At 47.9% G+C, this 15,806-nt stretch overlaps 1 protein-coding gene across 4 annotated transcripts in view; it reads right to left on the bottom strand.

The window, feature by feature from the left end:
• Nucleotides 1–15,806, bottom strand: part of Zfp532 (zinc finger protein 532) — a 109,214-nt gene that overhangs the window by 56,720 nt on the left and 36,688 nt on the right. For all 4 annotated transcript variants that reach the window (NM_207255.2, NM_001361053.1, NM_001361051.1 and 1 more), the window contains one exon: nt 7,390–9,740. In NM_207255.2, the coding sequence (NP_997138.1) occupies nt 7,390–9,726 (2,337 nt within the window). In that variant the 5' untranslated portion in view covers nt 9,727–9,740. The remainder of the gene's footprint in view (nt 1–7,389; nt 9,741–15,806) is intronic.

The raw sequence follows: 15,806 nt of genomic DNA, 5'->3' as shown, positions 1-15,806 counted from the left end.
ACAGAGACTACCAGGCATGGCTGAGCATGGCGCCAGCTCCTGAAAAAGAGGTGTTCTGCTGCTCTGGGGTAACTGGAGGTTTCCTACAGGTCATTCATAAAACATGGGAAGGACAAGAGACCGGCAGAGACAGGCTCAGCAAATGTCAAGGGCACAGTCTCTGAAGGCTGAATGCGATACGTGGGAGTGTGGAGGGAGCCGTGGCCAACCCAGCCACAACAAAATTCTCAGGAAGAAAGACTTGCTAGGCTCAGAGAAGCACAGGGAAACAAAGGTCTGTTCTGAAAATATGAGGGGGCTGCGGGGGGGGGGGGGGGGGGGAGGGAGAGGAAGAGGAAGAAGAGGAGGAAGAAGAGGAGGAGGAAAGGTAAAAGGGGCGCTTGTGCGGCACCCTGGAAGGGAGACTGTCTAACTAACAGGAAGGAGGCTCTGGTCCCATCCCCAGCACTGAGAGAATGAAAATGAGGGAGCCAGGCTGAGCTATAGGAGATGGCCGAGGGCCAATCACCAGCCATGAGAGGGAAAAGAAACCACCTCTCTGGAAGAAGGGGCTGAGGGGAAAGAAACTGACACTGGGTAGAGCATGGCCTGTCAAAGAGAAATCCTTACTACATGCACAATGTGGAAGAAGGAAGTATCTGCCAGGAGGAAGTGGGGCAGGAAGGAGAACAAGGATGGGGCACATGAAAACTCAACAGAAAGATGTCCACAGAAAGCCACAGGGAATTTATTTCTTTGTGTGCTAATCAAAAAACAATTGATTTTAAAAAAGAGCTCCAACAGGAACCTAACCTCACCCACAGCAGCTCCTGTGGAGCAGATCTCACCTCGAAGATAGGACTAAGAGCCTGAAGCACTTTTAATGCCAGCACTAAGCAAGCGCACAGTCCCTGTGAGTTTGAGGCCAATCTCTTCTACATAGCAAGTTCCAGGCTAGCCAGAGCTACACAATAGAGGGACAATAGAGGGACTCTGTCTCAAAAAAAGAAAAAAGAAAAGAAAAAAAAAAAAAAAGGTAGGGGCTGGACAGATGGCTTAAGAACACTGGCTGCTCTTCTAGAGGTCCTGAGTTCAATTCCCAGCAACCACGTGGTAGCTCACAGCCATCTGTAAGGTGATCCGGTGCTCTCTTTTGCTGTGTCTGAATGCAGCAACAGTGTATTCATATATATAAATCTTTAAAAAATTAAATAAAAATAAAAACAAGTTAGAGTACAGGTGTGAATTCCAGCACAGGGTCCTAAGTTCAAAGCCAGCCTGGACCCCAGAGCAACATCTTGTCTTAAGCCAACAACAAAGCCAAGCAAAGTGGAGAGCAACTTCCTCTTGCAGAAAACTGGAGCCCAGGTATCCTTCCCTGCCCTTCCACAGGGTCAGATGGACACCAAGGTGCTAGGACTAAAAACATCCAAGCTCAGAAAGGACAAAAAGAAGGCAGCATGGCCAGAGACCAGAGGCAAAGTCCAGGACAGGCTGCCGCGTTGGCTTTTAGATTGGAGCTGAGGAAGCCAGAGATGCAGACATGAAGGCAGACAACCCCACCCCTACCCCAAAGCCTGCTCTTTGGTGGACAAAGAACAGGAAAGCTGCAACAGGGGCAGGGCAGAGACTTAGCCCGGTACCAGGCCCTCAGAAATACAGTGGCCACCAGCCCATGCCAAATCCCACCTCCTGAAACTGTATGAGCCCCAAAGACCCTGTCCAGATATAGCCAAGAGAGAAGCAGGGGGACCAAAAAATGAGCCCCTCCCTTCACCAGCCCAATTCCAATGAGCATGGAAAGTGCCCAAGCCCAGACGGCTTCTCTGGAGCACCAACCATAGCAGTTAACGAGACACTAACTCCAATCCTACTCATTCTCATAGGGAGCACAGGGGAAGAAGAAACACTTCTCAGCTCACTCTACAAAGCTCTTATCCCAGATGAGGACAAGGGGACAATAAGCCTACATGAATGCAGATGCAGGAGGGCCTCAGCAAAGCAGCATTCACAGTACAGCCAAAGAGTCATGCAGCCTGACCAGGCACAACTCCCTAGAGTGTGGCTATTCCCATACCTGGGAAATCAGTAGCTGAACCCCCAAACTCTGAAACCAGTAAGCTCAAGAGAATCGCAGGATACACAATAAATAACAACGCTGATTTCTCTATATACTATCAATGGACTTAACGCACAGCAAAATTCTAATTGTTTTAAAATAATAAATTTCAGGTGGGGATTCAGGCTAGCATATTGTGAGCTCCGTGTTTCATCCCCCATACCACAATCAAGCAACCAAAATCTATCAAAACATAAACAGACCATGCATGCTGGAAAACAGAAGCCAACTAGAGATCTGAGTATGTGGGCCAGGCTGTGTCTGGGGACTAGGACTCAGCACATACAGATGCCAACACTCCTGTACTGGCTAGTTTTGTGTCAACTTGACACAGCTGGAGTTATCACAGAAAAAGGAGCTTCAGTTGAGGAAATGCCTCCATGAGATCCAACTGTAAGGCATTTTCTCAATTAGTGATCAAGGGGGAAAGGCCCCTTGTGGGTGGTGCCATCTCTGGACTGGTAGTCTTGATTCTATAAGAGAGCAGGCTGAGCAAGCCAGGGGAAGCAAGCCAGTAAAGAACATCCCTCCATGGCCTCTGCGTCAGCTCCTGCTTTCTGACCTGCTTGAGTTCCAGTTCTGCATCCTTTGGTGATCAACAGCAGTATGGAAATGTAAGCCGAATAAACCCCTTCCTCCCCAACTTGCTTCTTGGTCATGATGTTTGTGCAGGAATAGAAACCCTGACTAAGACAACTCCCTTCAAAGCACTGCACAGCTTTAACATAATTTCTATCACAGGCGGGGCTGGCATGGTTTCCTCGTAGGTATTCCTACTTCTTCTGGGAGGCCAGTGAGTGGGACGGTGGCAGGAACCCTGGGGAAGAACTGTCTACTCTACTGAGGATGCTACATATCATGAGCTTCAAGGCTGGGTGTGTGGAGAGAGGGACAGACACACAGACCAGTAGACACCCCACAAATATGCCAGTGACAATCTGACAAGGGTGCACACCATTCCCAGAAGGAAAGACAGTGGCCATGCACTGGCTAAAAAATGAGCAGCCTGGCCGGGCTCCTACAAAAAGTTCAAAATGGATCACAGGCACAAACGTGAAACACAAATCTAAAGACCTTGGGGGTGCCTGGCAGGTGACACGTATTTTTAACCCTCACATTCAGAAGGCAGAGGCAGGTGCATCTCTGTGAATTCATAATGGTCTTCTGGACAGGCAGGGCTACGGACGGAGACCCTGACTCAGAAATGAAAACAAACAAAAACAAAATCTAAGGTAGATGGGCCTGGAGAGGTGGACCAGAGGTTAAGAGCACTCGTTGCTCTTGCAGAGGACACAGGGTCAATCCCTAGCATCCGCACGGGCACCAGGCACGTATGGGGTGCACAAAGCACTCCTACACATAAAACAAATAAATGTTTATGAATATTTTAAACAGTAAGGTGGAGAGCAATAAAGGAAAACACCAGACATCAACTCCTTGATGACACACACACAAGCACACACACACGCATGGACACATGTACAGATGCCCATGAGCACACTTCTTAAAATACTTAATTTGAATGTGTTCTGCCTGCATGTGTGTATGAGCAACACATGCATGCAGTACCCAGAGAGGTCAGAAGAGGGCATCAGATGCCCTGGAACTGGAGTTATAGACAATTGTGAAGGCCGCCCGGGTGAGAAGCCAACCAGAGTCCTACCAAGGGCAGAGAGTGCTCTTCTACCTCTCCAGCCAACACTTTTGTAATAAAACAAAACAAAACCCAGAACTATGGTACAACCATATGCCTGCAGTACTACACGGCAATAAAACAGAACAGACTCCAGAGGGTCCTAAACTAGTTGTGATTAGCTCAGAATACTCTGACGTAAGTCCTCAATCCCGATCGTTCCCATACAGGCTGCAATCCCTTCAGTACTGGGCAGTCAGCCACAAGAGTCCCGCAGTCCCCAAAGCGAGCAAGTAACACTTCAGTGTGCTGTGTTTCAAAGCTAGGATATGGTGTGCTTGTCTTGGCATCTTCGTTTCTTTTCTCTTTTTAAATAATTTATTTAATTTTATTTTATGTGTATTGGTATGAGGAGGTCAGATCCCCTGGAACTAGAGTTACAAACAGTTGTGAGATGCTATGTAGATGCTGGGAATTGAACCCAGGTCCTCTGGAAGAGCAGCCATTGCTCTTCACAGCTGAGCCATCTCTCCAGCCTCAATCTTGGGCATTTTCTTATACTGTCAACTAGTGATGGGTTTACTGAGAACATAACATCATCCACCGTGAGTCAGCATCTGTACTGATCCGGGCTTTAGATGCGTTTCCAGGGAGCTGGACTGAGTGAAAAAAGCCAATGCACTGACATGCTGCATGGTTTCCTTATCTTAGCATCCCTAAGTATGGCCAGTGTACAGACATGCAGGCAGGCAGCAGTTGCCAGGGCTGGTTAAGACACAGCAAGGTGCCACTGAGAGTGATTCTCATGGGGGTGAAATCATTGCGTACCTGACCATGTTGATGTCAATGTTTTGGCTGTGATATTATTTTGTGTTTCTATGAACTGTCATCATTGGGGTTACTAAATGAAGGGTTTGCATAGAACATCTCAGATTTCTTACATGAACCTACAATTACCTCAAAATAAGAAAAGAAATAGGATTCCGCTACCATACTGCCCACTTCTCCAGGCCCAGCTAAAACAAACTGAGAGATGCCACGCAGAGTAAGGCCCCAGCTGGTCTAGGGGCCCCAAGGACACTTTCAAAACTTCAGAAGCTAACAGAGACAGCAGGGTCACTCCAGAAATCTACTATGGATGACTCTAACTAAGATTAACATGCAGACAGGGGACCTGACACTGGGACCCAACCCTGGGACCCACCCAGGGGAAGCCAAGAGCCAAAAACTCAGGCTTTCATAGCATTGGAACCTGCCTCAGAGAGCGTGCTAGGACATGAGGACAAGGGAGCTTCCACAGCTTCGAAGTAAACCTGTTTCTCAACTCATCAGTGAGTAACCAAGAAGGTGAAGGCTAATGGGAAGGCGGAAAATAAAAGTCGGTTTTAAATCCTTGGACACAGCAGAAAGCAGGAAGCAGGTATGGCAAAGCCTGTGGTACTACAGCTACCCTGGTTCAACCTCCCCATTTTCTGAGAAAATAAAATAGAATTGAGTATCACTCTCGGAAAGGACACTGTTGTGACAGGTAGGTGTTTCCTGAACTGACGCTGGCTAAAATTCATGTGGTTGGCAAGCTCTCCATGGATAAGAATTATGATCCCTTCTCGAATACTGCAGCCCCGCCTCCCGCTGCTGTGGTAGCAGTCAGTGGTGGACGGCCACCCAAGCTCCCACTGCGTTTTGAAGCTATATCACTTTTCCTGTTGCAGAAAAGTATCAAAGTGGCTCAAAGTAGAGCCGGGAGGAAGAGTCTTTCCATGAAAAGCTCACTCACACTGGCCCAAGCTGCTGAGGGAGAATCATAGTCTCTCCTGGACCAGGTGAGCCAGCTATCTGTGCACAGCCAAGACTGTACGTGAGGTCTCCTGGACCATGATGGCAACAAGAGACAGGGAAATGGGTTCCAGGAGAGAAAGTCACTCACACAGGGCGCTGCTAGGACACCAGCCCTGAAGAGCTGGCTGCACAGCTGGCACAAGCTTACTGAACGAACAGCTCTTGAGGGATCTGGGTGGGTGGCTTGGGCCTAAGTAGAGGAAGGGCGTATATATGTTTTACTCGATGTACATCTATCTGCCATGAGTCATTCCTTTGGATCCCAGATAATCAGGTTTTACTTGTCCCAGAAAAATAAGGTTTAAAAAAAAAAAAAAAAAAACAAGTACCAGGAGACATGCACGCACCTCCCCCGGGGGGAGCTTCACCACCTGACCCTACCACGTGTCGGTCCTGAGAATTGTCAGCTGAGAACAAAGGCTGGGAAGCAAGGCACTGCTCTCCTCATATCCTTCCAGGTCCCAGAGAAACCGCACAGCTGAGGGCAGCCACACTACACGTCCACAACCGTGACAGTGCAGAATCTGGGCCCTGCAGGAGCCAGCCCACCACCCACACTGTCCACTGACACACAACGGCACAAACCACTCAGGAAGTGGCTTTGGGGCTCTGCATTTCAGGAGGAGGAGGAAGCCTGCCCTAGAGAAACGGGTGACAAGGTCGGGGCTGTGTGCATGGACAGGACCTGCTCTGAGACCCAGCACTGCCATGGCAACCCATCCTCTCCCTAGATACATGAAACACCCAAACCTGCAAAAATGTGGTCAAAACTCCACTGCAACTAGACAGAAAACACGAGGAAAAAAAAACAAAACAAAAAAGCAAACAACAGAACAGGTATCATCTTTCATTCCCCCAAACTCAAAATCCTACACATGATATAAGTAGTTGGCTTTGAAAAACTACAGACAGTATCAGGCTTCTGACCACAACACAAAGCTCCTAGATAACAAAATACTGAGGGAACAGAAGGAAGCTCGCCTACCACTGGGTCTTCATGCCAACGAGGTTGAGACCCTCAGGCAGAGGCTCATCCTAGGCCCCTCACTCTTGAACCACACAAGTGTTTTCACCCAACAAAATGAATATGTGTGTGTGTATGTGTATACACATACACACCAAGTTCTCTCTAGCTGGGAATTATCTCACTCAGCATGTTAGGAATGCTTGTTATGCATGCTATGGATTAGCCAAATGTTGCTTCATGGAGAAAGTAAAGGAGAGAGATAATGAATTGATAGAAATTATAAGATGTCTTTCACCAATAGCAACCTGTACTTCACCTCAAAAAGGTCACAGACACAAAGGTTTATTGAGCCAGATGGTTTGCAATTTGTAGTTAAAATCACCATGACCATTACTTAAACACACTTTGAACCACAGTCTCTAAGTAGAGTGCCTTTAAGTAGTACTCGGTGGATGTTTAAGTCATTTTACTGCTATAAATACCAGTAATTGTCAAAATTCCAAAACTAAAAGACTCAGATACTGTGCCAATGTAATCCAAGCTAAACGCTCCATATGATGGGAGGACACTGAATTTACTGCTAAGAATCAGACTTCCAATGCCTACTCAATTACCTAACATAATCCAACCAGAGCACACACTTTTCTATCTGGCTGAAGAATTACCCTTGTATTTCAGCACTGCACCTATACTATGAAAACCATCTTTTCCCTTTCCTGTGCTTGCCTGAACACACACACACACACAAACACACACACACACACCCCTCTCCACCGTAATTCAAGACATTTGTCAAAGCACTCGCGGCTCCAGCCTCGTCCCCGAAACACCGAAATGTAAATGATACTCTACTTGTCCACTGGTGTCTGCAGCGTGCTGGAAATGTGTGGCCAGGGACGGCTCATCCTGGAAGACTTCATTACACTCCAAACACTTGAGACTGTGTCTACAGAGCTTGGAGGGGTCTTCGTCTAGGGGCATGGCTGGGCTCATGGGTGTGCTTGCCGGAGCTGAGATAACTGCCCCGGCTATGCCAGGCTGGACTTTTGGGACAGTGTGTGTGGCAGCTCCCACAGAGCTCTGCAGAGTGGAAGCAGCAGTATTGCTGGATGGAGGAACTATCATCTGGTCTGCCGGGACCGGCTTTAGGATCAGGTGGGAGCACTGCATCACCACGCCTTTCTCCTTATGCCCGCGGGCGTGAGAAAGGAGGCTGCATTTGTTGTAAAAAACAAGGTTCTTGGTACAGTGGTTGCACGTCACTTCGATGCGCACGCTTCGCCTGTCGTAGTGCTGGCTCAGGCTCTTCTCCAGGGCAAAGGCGTCCCCGCACTCCAAGCACTTGTACCCACGCATCGGTAACGTGATCCCTGCGTTGGCAGGAGGACTGAGGTTGGGGGTGTAAACCGGGACTGGGTTGACGCTGCTCAGCACCTTGTTGAAAGCTTCCACCACAGAACTCTGCAAGGACGACACCACCTGGACCCGAGACACCTTCTTAGGTGGCTGCGAGGCCGCTGCATTGATTATTGCCTGCTTTATTTGCTGCTGAGGTTTGGTGAGCACTTGGCGGAGTTCAGAGGTGGCCTGGGCACCCTGAGGCAGAAGGTTAAGGTTGGCAAGGTGCACAGTCTTTGGCACGAGTTTGGCATTGGCCAGGCTGGATGCCGGCACCACAACGGTTTGCTGCTGGATGGCATTGGCAGCTTTGATGATGGCGCTACTGGCACTCTGAACAGAGGCGGCGGATATGACCGTGGCTTTCACCGTTGTGTTGTTGGCGAGCTTCAGATTGATGACTTGAGACCCTGCCGTCTTGACGGCAGACACGGGAAGAAAAGCTGTCGCCACGGGCTTGATGGTGACCTGTTTGGGGGTCAGCTCTGCAGAGGAAACTGCACTTGTAACCATGGCCGTCTGCAGAGGTGCCCTGGGCGGGGAGGAGAGGACCGTGGCTGATGCTGAAGATGACAGGAGTGATGTCACAGACGCCATCACGGACGCTGCCTGCTCAGAAGGCTTCTTTCCAGAGTCCAGGTCCACTTCTGGCAGCACTCTGGTCACAGTCCTCTTGATCTCCCCAGACGATGTCTTGATGGTCTTGATGCGGACTTTGGGGATGGCTGGGGTAGAGCCCACGGGTGAGGATGGTGACCCTTTGCTGCTGTTCTCACTGGATACGCTCCTGGGACTGTCTGATGGCTTCAGGGAGGCCTTCTTGGTGCCATCGATGAGATTCTGGGACTCGGGAGACTTGTCGGCAGCTTTGGGACTGTCATTCACTTCTTTTGGTAACGGGGAGGCTTCCCTGGAGTTGGCCACAGGCTCTTTGCAGGAGTCGGACGCAGCCTTTTTAGCGCTGAGCGCCGCAATGGCCGCTATGCACGAGGAGAGCTTGGAGGACGGCTTCGTTTTGGAAGATGCGGCAGCAGCGATGCCGGAGTCGCTCTTCTCGGAGCTCGGCTTCCCGTCAAGGACCCTGCTCTCAAGCATCTTCTCAGAGTTCTCCTTCAACTTATCCTCTGCTTTTCTGACCTTAAATGGCTCATAAACACTCAGGGTTATAGAATTGCTTTCTGCCTCCCTCTTGACCTTGTTTTTATCCGTGTGGCCTGATGTAGAGACTCCAGTCTTGCTGGAGTTTTCCCCTCCAAGTGCCTTCAGTTTGTCGAAGTCCTGCTGGGGTGCTGAGCCCGTCAGCACATTCGATCTGAAACCGGCCCGCGCCTCCTCCTTATCAGGCGGGTCGTCCACCTCTATCTTCTCATCGTCCTCAAACTCCTCGGCGCTGGAGATGGGGCTGAACTGGCTGAATGCCGGGTCCTTAAGAGTCACCTCCGAGGCAGGTGTGTCTCCTTTTAAGGACTTGGCTCCATCCTTACCATAGCTGTCAAGAGAGGATGCCGTGAGGAACCCATTATGCAAACCATTGCCTGTGGGATTGTGGCCATCTTTTTCCACCCCCTCGGAGGAGTCGATGTTGCGGACATTCTTCACAATCACACTGACGCCGACGTCTGAGGATGATGGGGTGTGAGAGTCGTCATCCACGTGAGCATTCTGCTTAATGTGGCTCTCATGGTCATCGTGTCCGGACTCAATCGCTGCTTTGGGATCGACCATATCTGGTATGTCAAATGCTGCCAAGAGGTCATCAAAGTCTGGGGTCTTCATATCCCCCATGGTCATGAATTTGATCAGTTCTGTTAGAGGAAGGGGAAAAAAAATCCAGCAATTAGCACTGATAATGAAGTCAGCCCTTCTGTGGTGTTCACACTAAACACTTAGCACCAATAATGATGTCAGCCCTACTGTAGCAGTCACACTAGCTGAGTAACAGTATTAACCACATCAGCCACCACTGAGGCATCGACAAAGCTACTCACCCTAGACTCACTGCTAGACTCACCGCTAGACTCACCCTAGACTCACCGCTAGACTCACCGCTAGACTCACCGCTAGACTCACCACAGTGTTTTCATAAAAGCTACTTCTCCAAATATATCCATCTTGACAACACATAACTCCAGTAGCACAAGCTGATCATTTCAGTTACCATCAGATTTGGGACGATTACAATAAAAACAACTACAGATTTCAAAATCCATCCACAAAAGAATGAATTGGCCATACACACCTACCACAAGGTATCCACTAAAGTCATCTGGGATCTTTTTCCTTTTAATCCCTAAGGAAGCAATCCCGTCTATTTTTAATTCTAGGCCTCCCTGTTGTGTTGAAAAAGAAACAGACAAGTGTGGTAGCTCACACCTTTAATCTCAGCACTAAGGAGGCAGAAGCAGGAGGATCTCTGAGTTTGGGGCTAGCCTGGTCTGCAGTGAGAGTTCCAGGATGGCCAGGGCTACACGAAGAAACCCTGTCTGGAAGGAAAGAAGGAAAGGAAAGGAAAGGAAAGGAAAGGAAAGGAAAGGAAAGGAAAGGAAAGGAAAGGAAGGTTGGTTTGGCCGGTGACTGACTCTGGGGTAGGATGGAGTTGTAGGAAAATAAAGTAAGTAAAGTCATTATCAGAAATGAAAGCTATGCAGGTCCACTCAGTGCTGGAGCCTTTCTTTAGGACACCCCTATTTCCTGGTACAGTCACTGTGTGCAATAGCACCCCCCATCCTGAGGCAGGCAATGTGCCGTCCTCTTCACATCACAAATGCTAAAGAATGAACAAGTCCCACAGCAGGCGTCACAGATAAGATCTGTATCAGAGCATGTCTGGGCTCAGCTCCGCCACTCACCAGCTCTAGACCCCCAGAAGTAAGGAAGTAACAGATTTTAGTTTGGACTTGGTGCATCCTTCAGTAGTGAAGGCAAGCAGCCAAGAAGAGAAGGAAAATAGAGGGGAGAGGGCGGAAGCAGGCAGAGAGGAGGTGAAGGGGCAGGGCGCTGAGGCCGACTGGGAACCTTGCCGAGGTCAGCCACCCAGAGGACTCACAGGTAGACAGCCCTGGACTATCCACTCCTCAGGACTCCCTGTGCTGTTTGTCTTTGACTTCCACATTTTGTTCAATTATTTAATATTTTTCTACAACCTGTAAAAAGCCATGCATTCCTGATTAGAACAACAACCTTTAGATCAAGGTAAAATGCAACCAGATGAGAGCAGACAGCCAGGACACTATACAGGCCCCACGTGCAGCATAGCAGAAAAGACTCGCTATATTACCACTCTGCGGACAGACGTAATCCGCTAAGACTGTGGGGAAATCTGCTGTTGAGGTTGAGACAAATACCAGTTCAACAGGTGCAGAAACACACACCATCCGAGTCACACGCACAGCTGGGACAGTGGTGGGGTCTTTTCTCCTGGGTCTCCTGACCTTGAGGCAAACTATGGTCACTATATTTTCTACTGCTGGACCAGACAAGGAACGGCATAGTGTCAAGTCTCTTCCAACCTGAAAGGCTGCACCCAAGAAATGAGACACGATCCCAAAATGAGGCTGGATTAAAGGGTCTCTAAGAGATCGTCCGCGGGGTGAAGTCTGTGTTTGTGACTTTCTTTCTAAAACTGGTATTGAGCATTCAAACTATAAAAGGGAGGGACTGAGAAATAATCTACCGGCTATTGCAGTTACATAAAAGAATCCACGCACTTCACAACACCACCAGAATGTCACCACCTCTATCTACCCCCAAGCATCGCATCGCATCGCATCACGTCGCATCGCATAGCTGCTGTGAACCAAATGCCCATTATAAAGCTGTACTGCTGCTGAAGGAGCTGCCGTTAGCGCTGCGAACTAGGCAGTTCCGTGGTAGCATGCTCTGCTTGCTTCCAGAATCATAAGCCAGCTCTTTCACCCAACACCATACTTGAAGGGCGGGTCTTTGAAAGATCCAAAAGCTAAGACCTAGGTTTACTCAGCCCCAGTATTAGCTGGACCCTAAGAACTCTAGGCTTTCCTCACAGGGACACGAGATTTGTGTCTCACCCTTTCTTAATGATGACGTAATCAAAAGACTTCACAGTTACATACTATCTATCAGGGGGCAATCAATTCAGAAACAACAACAGCAGGAAATAATTCAAATACTCACTGGGTGAAAGGCCAAGGACAGAAAAAGTGCAAGAAACCAAACCTGTGTGACTGGCTCAGAAGAGCTGCTGGCAGGTGTTCTTAGCTGTGACACTCCCTGCCTCACACACTCCACAGGACTAGACCATCTTGTCATCCACAGCTTGTCGCCCCCCACGTCCCCAAGCTCTCCTTCATGCCAGACTCAAGCAAGGTTAAATTCAGACAGCTTAGAAAGAACTGTGTAGTCAGCCTGCAACACACTTCCCTGAGGGGCAGAGAAGTCCGGTGGCACTGGAACCTAGCCACGCCCAGCTCCCTGCACCCTGCTCTAGCTACATATAGTTCACCCTCTCTTCTTGGGAATAGCATGGGAACCCAAGAAGACCAGTGGCGCACTTTTCAGATTTAAAGGTGAGTTAGCAGTGGTTCACCTTCAGAAAGACTGACGCTAAGCTAAAAAACGCAAAGCAAAGCGGTACAACTGACAGCGCTTCACCCCCTGAAACCCGAGAGCCCTGCGGCTGGCAGACTCACTGCTCTGGGTTGTATAATTAATGTAATAAATACCACTCTGTAACTTCACACCTCTTTTCTGGTTGATAGAAATGTTTTTCATACCCACAATCACTCATCCTGTTACCCTGACCTTTCCTACACTGGAAGACAAAAGCAAATGGCCCGCTCTGAGGGGAAATTACTTGTTCCTCTGATTACAAAGAGGGAGTTTATTGCAGATTCCTTCATTTTCCACCCCAATTCCTAAGCATTACCATCTTAGAAATATTCTTTTGCTGAAGATTATTTTCTTGGGCTGGAAAGATAGCTCAGCAGGTAAGAGCACTGACTGCTCTTCCAAAGGTCCTGAGTTCAAATCCCAGCAACCACATGGTGGCTCACAACCATCTGTAATGAGATCTGACACCCTCTTCTGGTGCATCTGAAGTCAGCTACAGTGTAATTATGTGTATTAATAAATAAATCTTTTAAAAAAGATTATTTTCTTTTAAAATCTCAACCTTTTTAACTATTACATTTACTTGTGTGTATATGTGTTTGTGTGTGTGCATGTGTGTGTGCCTACACACCCCATGCATAGGAGTATGACACAGTATTTATGGAAACCAGAAGACAGCTTTTCAGTTCTCCCCTCGCACCACACATCCTGGGACTCAAACTCTCGTTGTCAGATTAAGCAGCGGTGCCTTTACCGACCCTCCACAGCCCTTGGCTTTCTGTAAAAGTTAATATAGGAAGGGCTGGGGAGATGGCTCAAGGTTAAGCGCACTGGCTGCCCTTCTAGAGAACCCAGGTTCAACTCCCGGCACCTAAATCGTAGCTCAAAACTGTCTATAACTTTAGTTCCAAGGCTTCTGACCCAGCCCCCAGCCCCACAGACACACATGCAGGCCAAACATCTAAATATAATTTTAAAAAAAAAACTTTTTAAATATTAACTTTTTGTAAAATATTACTATTCACTTTTTTAAAATGTTAATATAGGAGCTAAAGAAATGGCTTGGGTTAGGAGCACTAGCTGCTCTTGCAAAGAAAACTGAGGCTTTGGTTCCCAGTATCACATGGTGGCTCAGCTTCAAGGGATCCTACATCCTCTTCTGACCTCCATGGGCACCAGGCATGCACACACTACACATACATAATAGACATACAGTTTACAAATCTGAAATAAAAAGTTTGAGTTCCCATAGAGCTGTCTCACGTTAGCTTCCTGGCTCTCAACGGTTTGTGTTTTCAAACAGAATGCGCCAATTAGAAAACTTTGCATTCCACTTCTACCTTATGAAATGCTTCTTCCTTAAAATAACCAATGATCATGGGGGTTCATGCCTTTAATCTTAGCAATCAGGAGGCAGAGGCATGTGGGTATCTGTGAGCTTGAGGCCAGCCTAGTCTACATAGTGAGTTTCAAGACAGCCAGAGTCACAAAGTGAAACCCCGTCTCAAAAAACAAATAAAAAACAATCAAACAAAAAGGATAACGGTCACTCATGAATTCCCATAGTTTACTAATAGCAGTGTGCTTAGTGCATATATTGCCAGGAGAAAAATGGTAGGCTGGTTTACATTTTTAAAAAAGGAAGAACTTAACGTCTGCCCAGTAGCCATCTACTTTTTCCTGTGACAGGCAACATGCTTCCTTCCCTACTAAACAAAGCCTTCAGAATGACAGGAACATCTCCCATCTTTGTTGGTACAAGCTAAGAGCCATCAAGTCAAAAGAAACACTTCAGAAAACCTATTTATCCCTTAATCATACTTCTTATACTTTACAATAAAAAGCTGCTCAATAAAAAACAAAAAACAAAAATGATTGTAATAAAAGTTGCTTTACAATTCCCACCTAGGAAAAGTGTTCAAAGAGCACATAGTACAAACTTACAATCCTGTCACTCAGAAAACTTAGGCAAGAGTTCAGATCAAGGCCAGCCAGCCAAGTACAAGAGATCCCAGTTTCAAAACAAAGCAATTACTCACTCCCTTCATCTAAGAACTTGTAAGGCAGAAGCAAGTGGATGTTCGTGAGTTCCAAGCCACCAGGGTTATAGCGTGAGGCCCTATCTCAAAAATAAATGAATCAAAGGGAAGAAAGAGCAAAGAGAAGCGCACGCGCAGGGGGTGGGGAGGGAGAACACCAACGTCAAAGAGCTCAGAATATCCTACCCCTAAACTGAAAATTCCACTGAGGAAAGATGTAGGCCTAAATCCAGCCACGTTTCTACCTTTATATAAACGTGAGAGGAGCTAGAAGTGACTCAGTGAGATCGGTCCCTGGACCAGCCCGGCAGAAGAGAAGCAGCCCCTGCAGGTTGTCCTCTGACCTCCACCTGTGTGCCCTGACATGTGTGCTCCTGAGAACAAGTTAGCCTGACCAGGAAAGACACATGGGACTGATTACCCACATCAAGAAGAAAATGACATTCCCGTGAATAAAAATTGGTGAACACCAATAAGCTGTAACAGTGGTGGTGTTTTAAGAAAGACACGCTGACTACTGAGCAGCCACAGGGTTCTGCAAACCCCTTATAACAACCGTACACACATGGCAGTATGTCCCTGTCCCTGCTTGTAGCAGTGTGTGCTCAGGACTGAATTCCCAAAGCATCTAAACTAGACTAACTGACTTAACATAGGAGAGAGAGAGGCCTTATCACTCTCTCTCCTTCAGATGTAAAATGTTGCTTATATTTGCAAGGTTCCAAATTTGCCTAATTCCTCCCCAACCTGAACAGCACACCTGCATTCTGTCTGTCCTTCCCTTCAACCTGAACAGCACACCTGCATTCTGTCTGTCCTTCCCTTCAACCTGAACAGTACACCTGCATTCTGTCTGTCCTTCCCTTCAACCTGAACAGTACATCTGCATTCTGTCTGTCCTTCCCTTGAACCTGAACAGCACACCTGCATTCTGTCTGTCCTTCCCTTCTACCTGAACAGCATGCCTGCATTCTGTCTGTCCTTCCCTTCAGCCTGAACAGCACACCTGCATTCTGTCTGTCCTTCCCTTCAACCTGAACAGCACACCTGCATTCTGTCTGTCCTTCCTTCAACCTGAACAGTACACCTGCATTCTGTCTGTCCTTCCCTTGAACCTGAACAGCACACCTGCATTCTGTCTGTCCTTCCCTTCAGCCTGAACAGCACACCTGCATTCTGTCTGTCCTTCCCTTCAACCTGAACAGCACACCTGCATTGTCTGTCCTTCCCTTCAACCTGAACAGC

This window comes from Mus musculus, chromosome 18 (assembly GCF_000001635.26).
Source record: "Mus musculus strain C57BL/6J chromosome 18, GRCm38.p6 C57BL/6J".
In the NCBI taxonomy this organism is placed as follows: domain Eukaryota; kingdom Metazoa; phylum Chordata; class Mammalia; order Rodentia; family Muridae; genus Mus; species Mus musculus.
Note: the sequence above shows the minus strand (reverse complement) of the source record. Positions and strands in the feature narration are given on the sequence as shown.